This window comes from Rhinolophus sinicus, chromosome 5, assembly GCF_057876585.1.
Source record: "Rhinolophus sinicus isolate RSI-liver-muscle chromosome 5, RSI-T2T, whole genome shotgun sequence".
Classification (NCBI taxonomy): Eukaryota; Metazoa; Chordata; class Mammalia; order Chiroptera; family Rhinolophidae; genus Rhinolophus; species Rhinolophus sinicus.
This window is the reverse complement of record NC_142505.1, coordinates 81762195-81783773: the sequence shown is the minus strand read 5'-3', so window position 1 is coordinate 81783773 and position 21579 is coordinate 81762195. Positions and strand designations below refer to the sequence as shown.

General features: G+C 43.6%; 1 protein-coding gene across 7 annotated transcripts in view; it reads right to left on the bottom strand.

Annotated features, from left to right (window-relative positions):
- Nucleotides 1-2334: 2334 nt before the first annotated feature.
- The window catches only part of PSD2 (pleckstrin and Sec7 domain containing 2), a 73926-nt gene continuing 54681 nt past the window's right edge, over nt 2335-21579 (bottom strand). For 4 of the 7 annotated variants that reach the window (XM_088798645.1, XM_074313620.2, XM_088798646.1 and 1 more), the window contains 8 exons: nt 13533-13623; nt 12382-12425; nt 11128-11318; nt 10885-10955; nt 10274-10431; nt 9257-9401; nt 7674-7817; nt 2335-4493 (listed from right to left, as the gene is read on the bottom strand). In XM_088798645.1, coding sequence (XP_088654771.1) covers nt 4284-4493; nt 7674-7817; nt 9257-9401; nt 10274-10431; nt 10885-10955; nt 11128-11318; nt 12382-12425; nt 13533-13623 — 1054 coding nt within the window. In that variant the 3' untranslated portion in view covers nt 2335-4283. The remainder of the gene's footprint in view (nt 4494-7673; nt 7818-9256; nt 9402-10273; nt 10432-10884; nt 10956-11127; nt 11319-12381; nt 12426-13532; nt 13624-21579) is intronic. The other 3 variants (XM_088798644.1, XM_019740370.3, XM_074313619.2) reach the window with 3 other exon arrangements.

Here is a 21579-nt window from a genome sequence, read left to right as displayed (position 1 = left end):
ACGGATGTCCCCAGGATATGTGTAGTCAGTTCAGAGATCTACAGATGGGAGGGACAGAGAAGTTTAAAGTTGAGAGGACTTAGGTATCAACAGTGCCTGAGTCCAAATTCCAGCTCTGCCCCTCACTACCATGTTACCCCGAAAATAAAACCTAGCTGGACCATCAGCTCTAATGCGATTCTTGGAGCAAAAATTAATATAAGACCCGGTCTTATATTTTATTATATAAGACCCAGTCTTACAGTAAAATAAGACTGGATCTTATGTTAATTTTTGCTCCAAAAAAATGCATTAGAGCTGATGGTCCAGCTAGGTCTTATTTTCGGGGAAACACGGTATCTGTGGGACTTCCCCTAGGCTGCAGTTTCCTCGGCTGAAATGGTAATGCTAATACCTACTTCAAAGGGATGTTATGGAGGTTATATATATAAAGCACCCAGTATAGCTTCATGGACCGATACAGGCATACCTCAGAAATATTGCAGATTCAGTTCCAGACCAGCACAGTGGAGCAAACCCTAACAATAAAGTTAGTCATAAGCTTTTTGCTGATGGAGGGTCTTGCCTTCAATTTGTAAAACACAAAACATCTGTGAATCACAATAAAGTAAAGCAAGGTATGCATGCAGGTGCCTGTTAATGGCTAGTTTGATGATGGTGATGACGATATGCTATGTCTTGCATTATTGAATCACACAGCGTGGCAAAAACTGGATGAAAGGGAGGTGATGGAGAAAAATAAAGGACAAAAGTCATTGTATTCATGTGGGGGCACTGGAAAAAAATAGCCATTACAAAGAAATAAAGGAAAATACTGAACTAAATGCTACATAAACCTGCAAATCACTGACCTCTCCTAGCCCCCCATCTGATGATCTCATCCGGATCCTCCTCCTGGCTCTGAGTTATCAGTTGGCTTTAAAATTGTCTGAAAGCCAGTAATTCTTCTATGTGACCCCAAGTAATTAAGAATGAACTCTTAGTGAACCCCCAGACCCCTTCATGACCCAGCTTAGTGTCCTAATTTGACCCTTCTGAGAGCTGAGTTGCTCTTACTTTCTAAACTTTCAGTCAGAAACTAATCCATGACTCCAATGAACCCACTGACCTCTATTTGATCCCAAATAATTAGGAATGAACTTTTGGTGAACCCATTGGCCTTTTCATGACCCCAAGTAATTAGGAATGAACTCTTGGTGAACCCACTGGCCTCTTCATGACCCCGTTTCGTGTCCTCATTTGACCTTTCTGAGAGCCGAGTTGCTCTTACTTTCTAAACTTTCAGTCAGAAACCAATCCATGACCCCAATGAACTCACTGACCCCTACATGACCCCAAGTAATTAGGAATGAACTCTTGGTGAACTCGTTGACCTTTTCGTGACCCCAAGTAATTAAGAATGAACTCTTGGTGAACCCACTGGCTTCTTACTGACCCAGCTTAGTGTCCTCATTTGGCCCTTCTGAGGGCGGAGTTGCTGTTACCTTCTAAATTTTCAGTCAAAAACCACCTCCATGACGCCAATGAACCCACCAAACTCTATGTGATCCCATGTAATTCTGAATGACCGTCTGTAAACTCATTGGCCTTCACATACCCCATTTGGTGCCTTCATTATCTGCTTTGGATTCTAAGATACCTGCTGAGAGTCTAAGACCAGAACCTAATCTAGTTCCTTGACTCTTTTCTCATCATTGCAGCCACTCATTTATTTCACAGGTGTGAATGGGACCTGGGAGCAGTTGTGGCCAGAGTGCCACCCTGCCTCTCCACTCTGCCTTTCAAATTTCTGCCTTGGGGCATATTTAGTATGGCCTGTCAGGAAAAGATGTAGTCCTCTTAAGTGACCTTCCCTACTACCATGCTGTCCCCCAGGAGCAGCTTCCTGAGTCAGAGGCTTCTTACCCACTCCTCCAATTCCTTCTTTCTCTCTGCCAGGTCATTTTTGGCTTGTCTCCCAGCCTTCCCAGAGTCCCAAATGGTAATGATGACAGTTTGTCCCCCTCCCCACTAGATTGTGAGTCCCATGTGGACAGGGAGCTGATCAATCCGTTTCTCACCACTGTATCCCCAGCACCCAGAACAGTGTGCAGCACTGTTTACCTGCATTGAATGAGAGAATGAAGAAGGCTCAACAGACTCATCAAGAGTCAGCCTCCAGGAGTCCCTGAGCCTGCAGCCACTGCCCAGGACCACCAGGTGGCGCAAACCACTTACAGCATCTCACCTGCGGTCCTCCAGCCCCTGGATTTGAACAATGCTGGAAAGTGGGCATTATTAAGGTCATAGGTTGTGGGGTGAACATGATGGTCCATTAGAATGCAGGAAAAAAAATACTAGAACTTTGATTTAGATTTATTTTCATCTCATCTTTTTTAAATTTCTATTTTTGCGTGTTTTATAATGTACATAATATTTTAGTACGGTAGCACATGTATATAATTTACAATAAATAATTATATAATTAAGAAAGTGAACTAAAAATTTTTTTACTGGTGGGAGATACAACTAGTGCTCAGGGAAGCACATCTGTCTGCAACGGACAGAGCGTGGTCTTCTGTTTTCACTCACCAGCCCTCATGAGGTAGAGGATGGGAAGCTGACACCAAAAATCAAAGGACCTTTGAGACAGAATGGAGAAAGTACAGAGAGCTCTTTATGTTGCCACATTGCTCTTTCAGTTTCACTTAAATGAACATTTATTTCCCCTCAGCAAAATTAAGGGGCCAGATGGTTTGGTTATAAAATACACTTTAGCTGATCCAAATTAAATAATCCGGATTTAAATCATTACATCTCTCCATAAATTCACATGTCCCTTGCATCAAACATGAGTGGGCTTGTAAATGTTGGGTACTTAGTTGCAAGGTTGACTTACTAACTATGCTACCAGTGAGGTCAAATTGCTGGCCAAATTATAGCAACCTATTTAAAAAACAAAAATGATTTACTCATCATAGCTGTATTGTGGCTGCCTTCACCCCACCACTTGTCAATCTGAGAAATGTGGGGTTTAAAGATGCTAGTCTGTGATCGTCATGTGGCAAATTTCTCTATTTTTCCCAGACATGTCCTTAGCTAGCATTTCTGAGTCACTAAAAGAGTGAAAGAAATATCAACCTAAAAAACAATCAGCAACTTGTCATTCCACATTTCCCAGGACCAAGTGGTTAACAACTTCCATAACTTTCCCCCACCAAACATCTTTGGGCTTGTTGACAAGTGGCTCTTTGCAAGGCAGAGTGTCTTTTATTCCTGTAGCAGTAGATCTGTCCAAGAGGCCACCTCTGGAGCTCAGAGACCTGACAGTACCAACGTAAAGACCAAAACATAAACAGAGCCATGGTCCCACCCCACTCACATACCAGGATGCCTGTGGGACAGATGGGGTGGCACACACACACTACTTATTCCAAAACAACAACTGTAAGAGCAGTGTAAGTCACAGGTCAGCCGGAAGAGGGAAAAATGGGGTGAAAGGAGGTCAGCACTATCTCTGCCTTCCCTCCCAGAGTGTCAGGGCCACCAGGGGGCCAGATAGCAGCCCTCCTTGCTAACAGGCAGAGTTCTGAAATAGGCTTTTCCTTCATCTTATTTCATCCTCTGATTATCAGTTTCAAAACCATCTTTAAAGGGGGTCCTTATATATAATTATATATATATATAATTCTTTTATATATACATGTATGTCCATATAAAAGAAAGCAGTAGTGGCCTCAATGGATGGAAGGTGAGGTGGAAGCACACGTGAGCAGAGACAGCTTGGCATGGAGGGAGTATGAGGCATGGTTCCAGAGGCTGCTGGGTGGATGAGGAGAGGATGGTGCTGGTGGTCTGCAGACCTGCTGCTGGTCAGCTCAGAGGAAGGAGGAGGAAAAAAGGTGGTGGTCCAAGTTGAGACCTGGAGTCAAGACCTGCCCTCGGAAACAAGGGATGAGGAGGAACTTGTGAGAAGACAAGGGCCTGGAAGTCAACCATCCTTCGCATTTCTCCAGTGAGATGATGTCTAGAGCATGCACACAACTGGCCTACAAAATGAGGCTCTGTGCTGGAGAGGGATACAAGGGCTGGGGAGAGGGTCTGAGGCCCAGAGAAGCTCCAGGATGCAAGAAGATCAACGCCATGTGCACCATCTTCATCTCCTTGGCCCACGAGGCTCTCCACACCCCTCTGGCTGCCCATCAACTGCCTGGAGCAGGTCTGAGTGGCCCCTGGATGGAATTGTGCTCACTGACCCCTCTGGGGGCATCTGCCTGCCTCTGAGTCCTGCTCATCCATGCCAGCTAAGTATCAGGCTCAGTGGTATCCTTCGTGGCTTTGCTGCCAGTCACAGTTCCATGGCCCTGGCTGAGGGCAGGGCTCGAGTGCGTCTTGCGGAGAGAAGGATCATCTCCTTCCAGGGTGGCCAGCCGGGCCTCAATCCGCTCCAAGTCATCTGAGCCCACTTTGATTTTCACAGCCAGGAGGTGGATATAGGTCTCATAACGGCTTTTCTGGGGAAAGGGCAGAGACAGGCCAAAAACAAAGTCAAAACACAAACAACAAATTGCAAAAAAATATTTGTACCTTAGATGACAAAAGACTAATTTTCTTAATATTCAGAAAACTCCCACAAATCAATAAAAAGGAGATAAACAATTCAATTTAAAAAATGGGTAAGGGACATGAACATAAGTTTCACTCATAATTTTAAAAATCAAAATTAATTGGCAAAGACTTCTTGGATATGACACCAAAAGCACTGGCAACAAAAGGAAAAAGAGACAAATGAGATTACATTAAAATTAAAACTTCTGTGCATCAAAGGACAATCAATTGAGTGAAAAGGCAATCTAAAGAATGGGAGAGGGGCAGCTGGATGGCTCAGTTGGTTAGAGCACGAGTTCTCAACAACAAGGTTGCAGCTTCAATTCCCACATGGGATGGTGGGCTGTGCTCCCAGCAACTAAAGATTGAAAATTGCGACTGGACGTGGAGCTGAGCTGCACCCTCCACAACTAGACTGAAGGACAAAGACTTGGAGCTGATGGGCCTTGGAGAAACACACTGTTCCCCAATAAGAAATGTTTAAAAAAGAAGAATGGGAGAAAATATTTGCAAATCATATATCTGTTAAAGGTCTAGTATCCACAATGAATAATAATAAAAAAAGCCTCCTACAACTCAACAACAGAAACACAAAGAACCCAATTAAAAATAGGCAAGGGACTTGAACAGACATTTCTCCAAAGAAGATATATAAATGGCCAACAAGCACATGAAAAGATGCTCAACATCACTCATCATTAGGGGAATGAAAATCAAAATCACAATGAGATACCTCACACCCATTATGGCTACTATAAAAGAAAAAAAAATGAAAATACCAAGAGTTGGTGAGGATGTGGAGAAATTGGAACCCCTGTGCACTGCTGATGGGAATGTAAAATGGTACAGCTGCTGTGGAAAACAGTATGGCTATTCCTCAAAAAGTGGAAAATAACATTACCATCTGATCCAGCAACACCACTTCTGAGTGTATGTATATATATATATATATATATATATATATATATATATCCAAAAAGAACTGAAATCAGGGTCTCAAGGAAATATTTGCACACCCATGTTCATAGCAGCATTATTCACAATAGTCAAAAGGTGGAAGCAACCCAAAATCAGCAGATAAATGGATAAGCACAACATGGTACCGTGTTGCCCCGAAAATAAGACCTAGACAGACCATCAGCTCTAATGTGTCTTTCGGAGCAAAAATTAATATAAGACCCGGTATTATATTTTATATTATATTTATATTATAATATATTATATTATACCCCATCTTACAGTAAAATAAGACCAGGTCTTATATTAATTTTTGCTCCAAAAGACGCATTAGAGCTGATTGGCCGGCTAGGTCTTATTTTCGGGGAAACATGGTATATACATATTATTCATCCTTTAAAAGGAAAGAAATTCTCACATATTCTACAACATGGATAAATCTTGAGGACATTATGCTAAGTGACATAAGCCAGTCACAAAAACACAAGTTCTGTATGATTCCCCTTATATGAAGTAGCCAGAGTAATCAAGTTCAGAGAAATAGAAAGTAGAATTGTGGTTGCCAGGGGTTGGGGTGGGGCAGGTTGAGATGTTATTTAATAGGTATAGAGTTTCAGCTGGGAAGATGAAAAAGTTCTGGAGATTGGTAGCAAAACAATGCAATAGACTTAACACTTAAAAATGGTTAAGTTGGTAAATTTTATGCAATGTGTATTTTATCACAGTTAAAGGGGTTTTTTTTGTAATCCAAATTAAAATAGCAATGGGATACCATTTGTTGAGTTATCAGATTGGTGAAAGTTTTGTAAATTGGTCAACATTTAAGAGGAAGATTTGATAGCATCTGAGGGCCTTGACTCTGAGCTTCAGCCCCTCACCATAGACAGGGTAGTCTGGGGTCCTGGAAGGGACTAAGGGTCAGGAGACCCTGTTCTCACCCAGCTCAGCCACATGAGCAGAAAGACCCTTCATTGCTGGGTTTCAGCTCCCCTCACCCCCAGCTAAGCCAGGGGGGAGTGAGAAAGACCAGGGCACTGGAGCTACAATCTATCACCTGTATTAGGATCCTGGTTCCTGCACTCTTAAATGTGTGACCTCGGAAAAGTGACCAGACCTCTCTAAGCCTCAATTTCTCTGTGTATAAAATGGGGATAATAACAGAACTCATTTCACAGAGTTGATGTGAGGATTAAATCAGTCAATACAAGGGAAATAACGAAATCGCCCCTGGCAATTCACAAGAGATCAGTCTACTGTAGCTCTTGCCATCACCGTTTTTACATTGCAGAGGGCAGATCTGAAGAATTCCAAAAGCTACAAAGCTTTATGTTTTTCAAAAGGTCAAGATCTATCCTGGGAACACTCCTCTCTTCCCCACATCTCAATAGAAAATCTAGAGACTGAGATTGGTGACTTCCTGCCCTTCCTGTTCTAGAGGCTTCCTAACTCGGTCTCAGCCTCTATGTCTATCTGCCCACCTCCACGTGCTGGTAAGTCCAAAGGGCAGTCCAAAATGGACAAGTGGTTCCTGCCTTCCTTCCCCAAGCCAACCCTCTATCCTTCACCCAATAAAGGTGGTGCTCTGTCAGCCCCATTTGCAAAGCATCATGAGGCAGAATCAGGGTAGTGAGCAGAGAAAGACAAGATAGAAAGAAGGCAGAGCTTAGGAGAAATTATGTTGTTTTGCTTGAGAAACATGGGAAAGAAGAAAATGAGACAAAGGGGGGAAAGTCACGTGGATAGGTCTTGAGAGTTCTGTGGTTTGGTTGGAAAAGTTTCCTGAGAAGGCTGGCACTGTGGGAAAGTGGAGGTGAAGAGGGGATTGCAGAAGGGTGAGAGGGGTGGCGGGGGTTTCCGGTGGAGCCCAACTGGTGCCCTTTGAGACACAAGTGAGGGTACAATTGTTTGATTAACAATTGGCAGCTGGACTATGCAGAGAGTGGCCCACAGAAGGCCATTCATGGTTCACAATTGCCTCAGGGGAGAACCCAAAGCGGGAGAACCCCCAAACTAGGAGCCCCTGACTATGAAATGATGTTGGTGGTGGGAGGTGGAAGAGGTGGAAGATGGCAGCTGGCCTCCTCCAACCCCAGCCTTGTCCCTCGCAATCCATCCCACGGAAGGCCCACCTCAAACATGAGATAATGCTCCTTCAGCCGGTTCTCCTCCGCCTCCTTGGACTTGTGGCCCCTCTCAACTGGGTGGCAACTGTGCTCAGCCAGCTCTGCAGTCACCTGCCTCAACTTATTCTCATGAGAACGCAGCTGCTCCTCCTGCAAAGACAAGTCCTGGCCTGTGAGGTCCCACTTTCAGAATGTCGCAGGGGTGCTGCCAGGATCTACTTCACCAAAGGGAAACTGAGGCCTGGCCAGGGTCACCAAATAAATGGGGTGGAACCAGGCTCTGGACCCAAGGGAGTACTCTTCCACCTTCCTTCCTTCCTCCCTGCTCTTGTCAGCATTAGCTCTCCTAGTTACTCCCCAGCAAGCTTGAGAGGTGAGACCCTCACACTTTTATGTGTACATTTACACTCCCTGACACAGACACACAACCACCCAGACACAACCCCTCACATGCGCACTGGATCAAGGGGCAGTCTGACCTCGACTACCCTTGGCTCCATATGACACAATCTCTCACATTCATGCCCAAACACATACAATGGCTACAGACCAGGATCATACACAAAGACAAGCAAAGACACTGTCACTCACAAAGAGCCACCCACCACAGTACAGCCAGATCACTTTGTGCTATGTGGGAAATGGGCTTTGTGCATGTGGGTGCGTGTGTGGACATGTGTGTGGTGTGAGTGTGTGCATTGAATGTGAGTGCACAGGGGCTATGGGCATAAGCAGCATCCCCAGGAGCTCAGTGGAGAGGCCCAGGACAGGGGCCCGGTAGGGAAAGGGGCAGCAGCTGGCAAAGACGGAAAGTAAAAAGCTTCTCCTGCCCTCTACCTCTCAAGTGGTGGCCACCATGTATCCTTTCCTCTGAGAGAAAGAGAGGGAGACGAGAGATGAGAGACACTAGAATATGGATGAATTGAAGTTTTTTTTAGGATTACAAATAAAACATTTAAGGGTAGGTGACTGGATAAAGGATCAGCCAAGTCTCCCTGTCCCTAGCTCCCTACGACACAAACATTCTCTCACATTCGTGCCCAAACATACGCGATGCCCACAGACACACAATCACATCCACAGGATGTGATGCCACCCACCATAACACTGCCAGGCCTCTGTGTGGTATGTGGCCTCAGTCTTCCCATCTATAAATGGGAGTGGGGTGGGAATGGAGGAGAATATCTGCCCCTTCACCTTGTCTCCTAGCCCAGGACCAGGCACTACTGTGTTTCCCCGAAAATAAGACCTACCCCAAAAATAAGCCCCAGTTAAGATCATCGGCCAGATGGATGCATTTAATCCGTTATGATGAAGTTCCAGAAGAAGATGACATGACTGTATTTGAATAAATGTAGATTGTTGTACATGAAAAAATAAGACATCCCCTGAAAATACACCCTAATGCGTCTTTTGGAGCCAAAGTTAATATAAGACCCTGTCTTATTTTCGGGAAAATACGGTATAAGACCCGGTCTTATTTTGGGGGAAACATGGTATGTAGGTGCTGAGGTAGGGGCTGTTGAATGGGAAGCTGGCACGGAGGAGGCAGCCTGGGGAGGCAGTGTTACCATCCCAGGAGCTTGTACCTGGCAGAGGCGAGTGGTGCAGGAGGGCAGCAGGGGGCGACAGAGCTTCTTCATGGAGCTGACAGCCGCTGGGAAGGCTGGGGCTGAGAAGATGGCGGCCACCAGGTTGATCCTAAGGATCCAGGACAGCATTTCTTCCTTGCTCCTGGAGAGAGGAGGGGAGGGGAAAGAGCACTGGCTTCTCACAATTGAACTCCTTTCCCCAACCCAGCACCCAGTACTCAGCACTAGCCTGGCACAGAGAGGGCACAAATACTTCCATATAGATGGGCAAAGGAGGGAGGAGGGTGGGATGAGGGCTGGATGGATCTGGTCACGTCTGGGTAGGAAGTTCCTTTCTGACCCAGCTCCCAGGCAAGACCTGGATTTTCATATGAAAATAAAGCTGCCAGGTCTGGAGCTAATGGCCCTGGAGCTACCAGGTCCCAGAGCCAGCAGGCCTGGGGGTCACTAGAGGCAGCTGGGCAGCTGGTTGTCCCCACTACCTTTCCCAGCATGTACTCGCCCATCCTGAGAGCTCGCCTACTAGCTTCCTTCATCTGATACACGAAACCCAATCTCAAGCCACAGAAGGATGGGGTGCAGGGGAATCAACAGAAGGCCTTACAGGAAAACTATAGGGCGAGTCTTTCCTGCCCATTCCTCCCACCCCTATTTAAAGTGAAAGATGTTTCATAATGGCTCTATCCGCCCCATATGTAGGGAGTTTAGCACATATCAGAATCACCTGGAGGGCTTGTTAAAACCCAATTGCCACCTCTTCTCCAGAATTCTGATTCAGCAGGTCTAGGGTGAGGTTGGAGAAACTGCATTTCTAACAAGTTTCCAGGAGATGCTAAAGATACCACACTTGGAGAAGCACTGTTGCAGGGCACCCCTGCTATTGGTCTGTACCTACACTCAAGGGAAGCTGAGGGCACCTCCACTGTGGTGGATGAGGAGACGGGTGTGGTACAGGCTCCATGCTGCAGGCCCTGAGCCCAGGGTGGGAGTGAGGGGGCTCCCACTCCTACTTACGGTGCCTGGAACAGGAAGACTCTCCAGTCAGCCGTCTTCAGCTTGAGTACGTTGGACTTCTTGCTGTAGTCGGAGGCCCTGGTGGCCAGAGCATGGTGCACACGAATGGCGTTCTTCAAGTCACCCTCAGACAAAGCTTTGTCAGGCCTGTACTCATCCTGAACAGGTAGGGTGGGGAATAGGAAAGGCTTTGTCATGGCCAGGCTCCGGCTTACTGACCCACACTTCCCCCACCCTCACCGGCCCTCCCTCTCACTCTCCCTCCCTCCGTCCCTATATCTCCCTCCATTTTTAGCTCTTGCCTCTGTAATGATATGTATGCCCACCCCAACAAGAATCACTCTGGGCAGCGCTCCCCACACCCTAGTTTGTCCCAGAGGCTTGTACAGGCTTTACACTGGGTATCCTCTGAGCTCCTGGACATTTAAAAAAAACCTCCCTGAAACCACCAAAGCTCTGGGCAAGCCCAAGTCAGGCCCCTGATGGGGGAGAACCCAGTATCTACCTAAGGCCCAGGTCCTGCCCAAGGCCCTCTGGGTACCACAAGGCAGGGACTGGAAGGGGGAATGAGCTGGCCCTTCCTAGGTAAGGACACTGGGGCAGTAGCTTACCTTCTGCAGGTACAGGATGGTCCCTTTGAGCACTGCGTAGAATTTCTTCCAGCCACGCCTCCCACGGGGCGCTGGGGAGGGGGGCATGGGTACTGTGGCCACAGCCACCCACCCCCATATCTCCTCCCCTGCCTCCCCCACTTGTCTATCTTCGTGTGCATCCCTTGAGGAGTGGCCAAGGGGAGGTGGACCCCATCTGGACTAGCATCCCTCCCCATGCCCCTTCCCCCGCCTGACACCCACTCCTCTTGCCATCCATGTCGGCGTGAGTCTTCCGGGTCAGCACACCATGCTTGTAGGTGGTGGCGCTGAGAGCCTGCGGGACATCCAGGAAGGGGTTGCCACCATCGAGGATCCGTGTCACCTTCTTTGTGCCTGTCCCAAACTTGTCATCCACCAGCTCAGACAGTGATTTTCGCAGCTCATCCTCATCACTAGGAAAGTATTAGGCCTAAGCATTGCCTCCAGGGAAGCCTCAGGCGCACATCAACATGCCTTCTCCCCACCCACCACCCCTCTGGGAGCCAGTCAAGATGAAAAGCAGAGATGAAGATGTTCCAATTCCAGATCACAGATCCAAATCTGAACCCTCCCTTTAGTCTTCAGTTCTGACTCCTGACCTTTGAGTTTTGGCCTCCAAGCTCCAATCCTCACCCTTGATCATAAGTTGGAGACCTTACTATCTCCAGGCCCCCTTCTCCTCTGTCCAACCCTGAAAGCCCAGCCCCAGGGAGCAGTAACTCATGGCCAGACTGAAGCTGCTGCCCAAGCCCCATGGATGTGCTGGGGGAGGGCAGCCAGTAGATGAGGTCCATAAAGTCTAGGCGCCCCCCTGGAGCTCTGAAAGAAGAATTTCAGCTCTTCTCCACAGGGTTAGGGTTCCTAACAATCCCTGCCTGGGACCTCTACATGGACCCAAAGACCCAGGCTGCCCTAGGGAACACAGCAGGGCAGGTGGTTTCTATCCCAGGAGCTTCTCGGTCTCCCCAATCGGCAAAGTCACCACACCTCTTTCCAAATAGCTGGGCACCTCCAGGTCTCACTGCCTTCATAGGGGAAGAAGTTATGGAGTAGTCATGCCTCCCCACTGCCAAGAACAGTTGCCACCTAAACATGGTCTTATTCTTAGGGTGATAGGGGAACCTGTCACCCCTGCCTGCCTACCTCCCAGAAGGAAAGAGTCATCATTGTTTGGGAATAAGGGTAGTATCCCCAGTACAGAAAACCAGTATGGACATCATGGAACTAAAGTCACCATTCAATCTATTCCACAGAAGTGTAAATATTGCACACTTTTTATCAGGACAGAAAATGAACCCAAAGGGGAATTGAATACCAAGTGCTGGTCAGCTGGACAGAGGTCTCAAGGGCCCTGGGTTGGAAGAAATCAGCACCATGGAGAGTGGCAGGAGTGCCTTCACTGTGCCCCCAGCCATTCCACCTTCCCCTTCCCAGAGATTCAGTCTCCCCATACCTGTGCCCGTGGGCACTACTCACATGGCCCATTCCAGCTTTTCATTCTTGATGGAGTTGTAAAGGGTCTGGGAAAGGGGTAAAGAGAGAGAGAGTTCTAATGAAAAATCAAATCTCCATCTACCTCTACCAATGTGGAGGCAGTGAGGGAGCATTTTTCAGCCAATGGGGCAAAGTGGGTGTTTGATTCATACTTGTTTGTTGGATGGGTGAGTGAGTGGAGGATAGTAGGGCGGATGATTGGGTAGATGACTGGGTGGACAGATTTGAATATGAGTGGGAAATGGGTTGGTTGGGTACATGGATGGTGGGGAAATGAGTGGGTGGGTGTATGAATGAGTGGATGTGGAGTATGTGGGGGGAGTGTTTAGGGGTGTAGGGAGTGTATGTGTGGGTGATGGGTGAATGGGTGGGTGTATGTGCAGGTAAATGATTGCGTTGGTGGGTGGGTTGATAGAAGGATGGAGGCATGGAAGGCTGGGTAGGTGGGTGGATGAGTAGATAGGGAGAAGTGGTGAGACTGGGATTATTTGATCTCACTTACAAAGATGCTCTTAACAAGTGCTTCTTGATGAAGAAGATAATTATAGTAAGAAGACTGATGAAGACAATGTTCTATTTCTTAACCGCCAGACTCACTAGCCATCTGCCCACCTGGTTTCACCAAGTCCTTCAAAGCCATTATCTAAAACTGAATCTACCCCCCAAAACCTGCTCCTCTTCCTCCAAGGCCAAGAACTTACCAAGCTTGAAAGGCCAGAGTTCTACCCTGGGCCTCAGCCTCAAAAGAAAACTAGATTCCCTTAATTTCTGGTGATGTTGAAGAGATAAGTGGGCTTTTCTCGGTGGTGATGATGATGATGGTAGTGATGGTGGTGGTGGCGGTGGTGGCAGCGGCAGTTGTGACCATTGGTGGCAGTGTTGATTACCATGACATCAAGAATGATAATATATCACTAAAAACAAATCTCAAAGCCTACCCCTCTGCCTAACTCAGAGAACACATAACAGTCAAATGTTGAGCTGAATGGTCTCTAACTCTGTCCCAAAGTCATGGTGGCCCTGACTCCAGTATTAAGAATCTGGAATATCAGGATTTAGTGGGGCAGAGATCACTCTCCTCTCCACCCACCCCTAGCACAGCTGGGCGCATGGGGACCCTTAGCAGTTTATACCTTCAGCAGGTCTTTGGAAAAGTCTCGGCCATCGTTCAGCTGGTCCAAGTTGGCAATGAATTGCTGGCAGGACATCTTCTTGCCAATGTTCTGTAATGGAGAAATGGTTCTTCCTGAGAGTAGGAGCAGGGACTGATGTGGCCCCCACACCCTGCCCTGTCCTGCCCGGCCAGAAGGGGTGAGGCAGCATCAAGGGCAGGAATGAAAAACTGCCTGGTTTTCCCTTGTCTCCAAACGTTTACAAAACTCTTTTTCACATACAAGATTCTATTTGATCCTCAAGCATCATGAAAGGTTGGGGTTCTCCTCAAACCCAGATGAAGGAGTCAGATTGGATGAAGTATTATAATAGCTGACATTTGCCAGGTGCCTACCATGTTCCAGGTATCGAACTTGACATGCATTATTTTGTTTCCTCCTCACAACAAGGAGAAGGTGAGGTGAGTGTTGTTATTATTATCCCCGTTTGACAGGTAAGGAAACTGAGGAGCAGGAAGGTGAAATGATGTGCCCATGATCACACAGCAAGGAAGTGGAAGGGCTTAGTGTGTCTGACACCAAAGCCCATGCTCTCACCCGCTACTCCATGGTTAACTCTCTCAAGGTCACACAGCACCAGGACTTGAACCCAGGCCTCTTGGCTCCTGAGCAGAAGCTCTGTGTATTCCGTCACAACTGTCTCACCCTCTCACCTGTACAGAGGGGCGGCAAGACCTCCAAGAGGTAGGTGAAGTGAGGGAGAGTTGGGTCTTATGAGAATCAAATTCAATTTCCAATACATATGGGTACCCCATGCTAAGCTGGGCTGGGACCAAAGGAACCCAAGTAGATGGTTTTACTCCAGGAGATACAAACATACAAAGAGCTGGAAATGAATGTACCCCAAAATTGTGCCTTTTTAAACCACTGAATAGCAAAGAGTGTCCAGCCCTCCAAACCTAATACCTGGTATTTTCAGACTCTCCCTGCAGTATCTACATTTGAGGAAACACTGGGTAGCACTTCATTTTTGTGAAGACAAAGACCCTTGAACACCAAGTACTTATTGGTGTAGGATTTTGTGGATATAGGTTTGCTATAAGGCAGTGTTTCCCAAAATTTACCTACTGATGGGAATAGGTATTCCCCCCAAAAAGATTTCATAATCAAATAAGTTTATTTACATGTTTCAGAGTCTTTAACATGCTTATGTGTGTTGGGTGTCTCCAAGGCAAGGATTCCATGTACAATTTCCAAAATTTATTAACCTTAGCACCATTTTAGCAAATAGAACCTAGGAACATCGTGTGGGACTCTCACATACCACAGAAAATAATTCAGAAAACAATGATATAAGGCTTTATCAGTAGCTGACAAGCAAGAATTTTCTACATCTTTTCCAAAGGCTTAATGTGAAAAGATCCTATATGTGCCTTGATATAGTGTGTGTTTGCATGTTTATGTGTACATTTTACATGTACATGCATGTATGATGTATATGTACATATAGCCATTTGTGTACATTCATAATAGAGGAGTAGGAGGGCAATACTGATAATATTGTCTGAGCTACACACATACTGAACATTCCCCAGCCATCAGTAGGAAGTGCACAATCAAAAAATAACCAGGCAAGCTTTCCCATCCTAGCAAAAACGGGCTATCTTGTTGCAGATGACCTTCCGGCAGAAACAATTGCTGGTCAAAATATAAATAAAACATCTGGGCAAAGACATTGGAGAAATATAAAAGAAGTGAGGACTTCAAGGGTAAAGATCCTGCAAAGAAGAGAACTGTGGAGAGGTGAGCCACAAGGAACAGCTTTCCTCCTTGAAGCATTTTCCAATTCACAAGCAGTGGCCAAAAGGCTGAGCAACTGCGTGGTCTTATAGGACTAGAGAACAAAAAATTGGAGTTCAGGGCCCACCAAGGACAAGGAGCCCTGGGAAACACCCCAGTCGTACTTCAACAACAACAAAAAAGTTGAAATTAAGAAAGGAAATACTAAAGGGAGTTCTTTAGACAGAAGGAAAATTATCCCAGATGGAAGCATGGAGAAGCAGAAAGAAACAAAGAACAACAAAAAGGGTGGCCAAATCTAAATGAATATTGATTGTGTAAAGCAATAATAATAAAGTTTTCTAGGTAATAAAATATAGAGGGAGACATAATAGTTAAAAGCACGATAACAGTAGTATATAAGTTGAGAGGGAAATAAATGGAGTTAAAGTGTTTTAAGATTATTTCATTGCCCAAGAAGTGGTAAAAGTACTTTAATAAGTCAAGGATGCATACTGCAAACCACAAAATGAATTCTAAAAGAATGCACAACTAACAAGCTAATAGAATTTTTAAAAATACATACATTATCCAAAAGTAGGTAAGAAATAAGGGGGGAAAGGGACATAGAACAGGTATCAAAGAAAACAAAAATGGTAACCTAGTATGTTTACACTCAAATATATTAGTAATTCATTAAATTGTCAAAGTAAAAGGCAAAGATTATCAGACTTGATTTTTTTAAAGTATGAGATACAAGAGAAATATCTTAAAATGTAAGAGAACAGAAATCTTGCAAGCAAAAGGGTGGAAAAATATATAAATGCAAACATTAACAAAAGAACTTTAGTATAACTATATTAATGTCTGACAAAATAGACTTGAAGGCAAGAAACACTACTAGAGATAAAGAGAGACAATTAATAATGATAGAAGAATCAATCTACCAGAAGATATAAACATCCTAAATTTGTATGCACCTAATAACATAGTCTCAAAAAAATAAAAGACAAAAATTGATAGAACCAAAAGGAGAAAGATATATTCACAATCTCATTTAGAGATTTTCACACTGCTTTCTCAGTAACAGGAATAACAAGAATATTGAACAATTAATTAGTTAACAATTAATACCAACAAATTAAATAACCTTGATGAAATGGACAAATTCCTAGAAACACACAAACTACCAAAACTGGCTCAAAAAGAAACAGGAAATCTGAATAGACCTATAACAAGTAAAAGATTGAAGCAGTAATCAAAAACCTCACAACAAAGAAAAGCCAGGACCAGATGGTTTCACTAGTGAATTTTACCAAACATTTAAAGAAAATTAACACCAATACTTCTCAAATTCTTCCAAAAAATTGAAGCGAAAGAAACACGTCTTGACTCTTCTATAAGGCCAGCATTACCCTGATACTAAAACTTGACAAAGGCATCACAAGAAAACTACAAAACAATATCCCTTATGAATATAAATGCAAAAATCCTCAACAAAATACTAGCAAATGGAATCCAGCAGCATTTTAAAAATATTATATACCAAGACCAAGTGAAATATATCCCAGGAATGTAAGAGTGGTTCAACGTACAAAAACTTATTAATGTAAAACACTGAATTAATAGAAAGGGGTGGGACACATGATCATCTCACCAATGCAGAAAAAGCATTTAACAAAACCCAACAAACTTTCATGATAAAAACATTAATCAAACTAGAAATAGAACTTCCTCAACATAAAGGGCATTTATGAAAAATCCATAGTTAACCTCATACTCAATGGTGAAAGACTGAAAGCTTTGCCCCTAAGATCAAGAACAAGACAAAGATACTCACTTTTCCATTTCTATTCAACACTGTTCTGGACGTTCTAGCCAGAACAATTAGGCAAAAAATAAATAAAAGGCATCCAAACTAGAAAGGAAAAAGTTAAACTATCTCTATTCACAGATGGCATGATCTTATATATAGAAAATCCTAAAAAGTATACAAAAATACTATTAGAGCTAATAGACAAATTCAGCAAAGTTGCAGAATACAAGATCAACACACAAAAATCAATTGCATTTCTATGTGCTGGTGAAAAACAATCATAAAATGAAATTAAGAAAAAATTCCATTTACAATACTATCAAAGAGAATAAAATACTTAGGAACAAATTTAACCAAGGAGGTGAAAGACTTGTAAACTGAAAACTATGAATGGTCATTGAAAAATATTATAGACCTAAGTAAATAGAAAGACATCCTGTGAACATGGATTGGAAGACTTCATGTAATTAAGATGGTAATACTCCCCAAATATAGATGTAATGCAATCTCTATTAAAATCCTAATGACCTTTTTTTTTTGTCTTTTGCAGAAATGTAAAAGCTTATCCTCAAATTCATATGGAAATGCAAGAGATCCCAACAGGCAAAATAATCTTGGAAAAGAAGAACAAAGTTGGAAGACTCACACTTCCTGATTTCAAAACCTACTACAAAGCTAGAGTAATCAAAACAGTGGGGCAATGGCATAACAATAGACATATAGATCAATGGAATTAAGGGTCCAGAAATAAACACGTTCATCTATGGTTGATTTTTGACAAGTGCCAAGACCATCTAATAGGGAAAAGAATAGCCTCTTCAACAAATGGTGCTGGGACAAATGGATATCCACAATTAAATGAATTAAGTTGGACTCTTACCTCACACTATATACAAAAATTAACTCAAAATGGATCAAAGATCTAAAAATAACAGATAAAACTCTTAAGAGAAAATATGAGGGTATATCTTCTTGGATTTAACAATGGTTCCTTAAATATGACACCAAAAGCACAAGCAACAAAAGAAAAAATAGGTAAATTGGACTTAATAAAAATTTTAAACTTTGGTGCTTCAAAAGACACTATCAAGAGAGTGAAAGACAATCCACAGAATGGGGGGAAATTGCAAACCATATATTGGATAAGGGTCAAGTATCCAGAATATATAAAGAACTCCTACAACTCAAAAACAAAAAGACAAACAACCCAATTAAAAAATGGGCAAAAGACTTGAATAGACATTTGTCCAAAAAAGATACATAAATGGTAAACAACACATGAAAAGATACTCAGTATCACTAATCATGAGGGAGATTCAGATCAAAACCACAATGAGATACCATCTCACAACCATTAGGATAACTACAATCAAAAAACAGAAAATAACAAGTGTTGATGAGGATGTGGAGAAATTGGAACCCTTCTGCATTGCTGGTGGGAATGTAAAATAGTTCAATCTCTATGGAAAACAGCATGGCTGTTTCTCAAAAAGTTAAAAATAACATCACCATATGACCCAGCAATACCACTTCTAAATATATATACACAAAAGAATTGAAAGCAGAGTCTTGATAAAATATTTGCACATTAATGTTCATAGCAGCATTATTTACAGTAGCCAAAAGGTAGAAACAATCCAAGTATCCACCAGCAGGTGAACATATAAACAAAATGTGGTATTTGCATATAATGGAATATTATTCAGCCTTAAAAAGGAAGGAAATTCTAACACATGCTACATTGATAAACCTTGAGCACATTATGCTAAGTGACATAAGCCAGTCACAAAAACACAAATTCTGTATGGTTTCACTTATATGAGGTACCTAGACAAGTCAAATTCATAGGGACAGAAATTAGAATGGTGGTTGCCAGAGCCTGGGAGGAGGGGGAAATGGGGAATTACTGTTTAATGGGTATAGAGTTTCAGTATGGGAAAGTGAAAAAGTTCTGGAGATTGTTTGCACAACAATGTGAATAGCCTTACCATTACTGAACTATGTATATACTTAAAGATGTTTAAGATGGTAACTTAATGGTAAGTTTTGTTATGCATATTTTACATTTTTTAAAATAAATTTTAAAAATAGAAAAAATGGGCAAAAGATTTGCATAGACATTTCTGCAAAGAAGATGTACAAATGGTCAGTAAGCACATGAAAAGATACTCAACGTCATCAGTCATTAGGGAAATGCAAAGCAAAACAAAAACCTACTCACTAGGATAGATATAATTTAAAAAAAAAAAAAAAGAAGAAGTGTTGACAAGAATATGGAGAAACTGGAACCCTCATACATTGCTGGTGGGAATTTTAAATGGTTCAACCACTATGGAAAACAGTTTCACAGTTCCTCAAAAACATAGAATTACCATAAGACTCAGCTAGTGTACTCCTAGGCATTGAAAACAGGTATTCAAACAAAACTTGTACACAAATGTTTATAGTAACATTATTTACAATAGCCAAAAGGTAGAAACAATCCAAATGTCCAAATGTCCATCAACAAATGAATGGATAAATAAATGTGGTACATCCATTCAAAGGAATATTATTCAGCCATAAAAAAGAATGAAACTCTGACACATGTTACAACATGGATGAACCTTGAAAACATTGTAAGTCAAAAAATGCTACACATTGTATGATTCCATTTGCACGAAATGTCCAGAATAGGCAAATCCATAAAAACAGGAAGCAGATTAGTGGTTGCCAAGGGCTGGAGGAAGGAGAGAATGAGGAATGACAGGTAATGGGTACAGGGTTTCCTTTGGGGATAATGAAAAAGTTCTGGAACTAGAGAGTAGTGATAGTTGCGCTTCCTGTGAATGTACTTAATTCCACTGAATTGCACACTTTAAAAGGTTAAAATAGTAAATTTTATGTTGTGTGTATTTTACCACAATAAAAAAACCACTAATGAGAAACAAGATTATTACAATACAATTAAAAGACTTGACCTCATTGATATATATATGTGTGTGTGTGTGTATATATATATATATATATATATATATATATATATATATATATATATATGACATTACAACCAACAACTGCAAAATACACTTTCTTTTCAAGTCCACATGAAACGTCTACTAAAACTGATCTCTCTCTCTGGACAGAAAAGCAAGACAACAAATTGCAAAGAAGTGAAATCACACCAGGTAAGTTATCGGATTGAAAATATAATAACAACAACCGGGCAAAAAGACATGTACCCAGAAAAGAAAAAAGAAAAAAAAGACAAGTACCTGGGTCGTTCCAAAGCCGAAGAGAGGTGGATGACTTGGGACTTTCAAGTTCCCAACTCCTCCTTACCCCCACCACCCCCATTTCGGTCAACAGGGCGTCCCAGCCTGCTCTTGACCCTCGGACCCATTCCCACAGCCTCTGTATCAGCAGAAAAGAGTTATGGCTAGCCTGACCACAGAGCGATCCCAAGGCCTGGGATGTTTGAGGAGCGACAGAGTGAGGGAAGGAGGAGAGGAGAAAACCACAAAGCAGGGGACGCTGCTTCCATGGGGGTCCTTTGGAGAACATACACTAAGCACAACAACCAGGCCCTGGGCTAAGGGTTTTACTAGCACTGCCTCCTTAAGTCTCACAGGGACTTTACAATGGGGGAAACAGGCTTAATGAGGTAAGGAATTGGCCCCAGACCACACAGCTCTCAGTGTGGAGAAGCACAGAGGACTCCTGCTGGCAACCTTTGCTCCTGACCAGTGAGCAATCTTGCCTCCAGAGAGAAAGACAGGATCCTCAATGTCTCTTATCCGAACAATCCTGTCCACCCACCGCTGACCTACCATGTTTTCCCAAAAATAAGACCTAACCGGGAAATAAGCCCTACCATGATTTTTCAGGATGACATCCCCTGAACATAAGCCCTAATGCATCTTTCAGAGCAAAACTTAATATAAGACCTGGTCTTATTTTTGGGGAAACATGGTATGAAGGTGTCGATGTTTCTCTTCAGCTGGGGGCATTAATGTGGGGCCCTGGGCAGCCAAGCTCGGGGGTATTCTAGACCTGGGGGTTCACTGAATAGCGGCTGCAGTCCTCTGAGTAGCTCTCCTATGGGGAGGAGCATCCAGGGCTTGGCGCGGCAGTGACTAGGTCCTGAGATTACCGTCAGCCGGCCAAGGGTGGGGATGGGGATATGGGGGTGTGTTTAATGCTCCTTTTAAGGTGCACTAGCAATACCTGCTTTCCATAAACAGAGCGAGCTGGTCTGAGGGGACCATTAGCCATTAATGGGCATCAGCTCTGATGACGGTCTCATGGAATACACACACCTTCCCAACCATCCACCCTCAGGCCACGGGCCCAGGTGGATATAACCGAAGTTGTCACACAACTATTCTTCCTGCCAAGGTCACCAAGGCTCTCACTCTCCCCAGGCCATGTGCCGCAGTGTCCCCACACCCACTCAGGCTGCCATCAGCCTGTGGCCTTCACATTCTTGCCCCC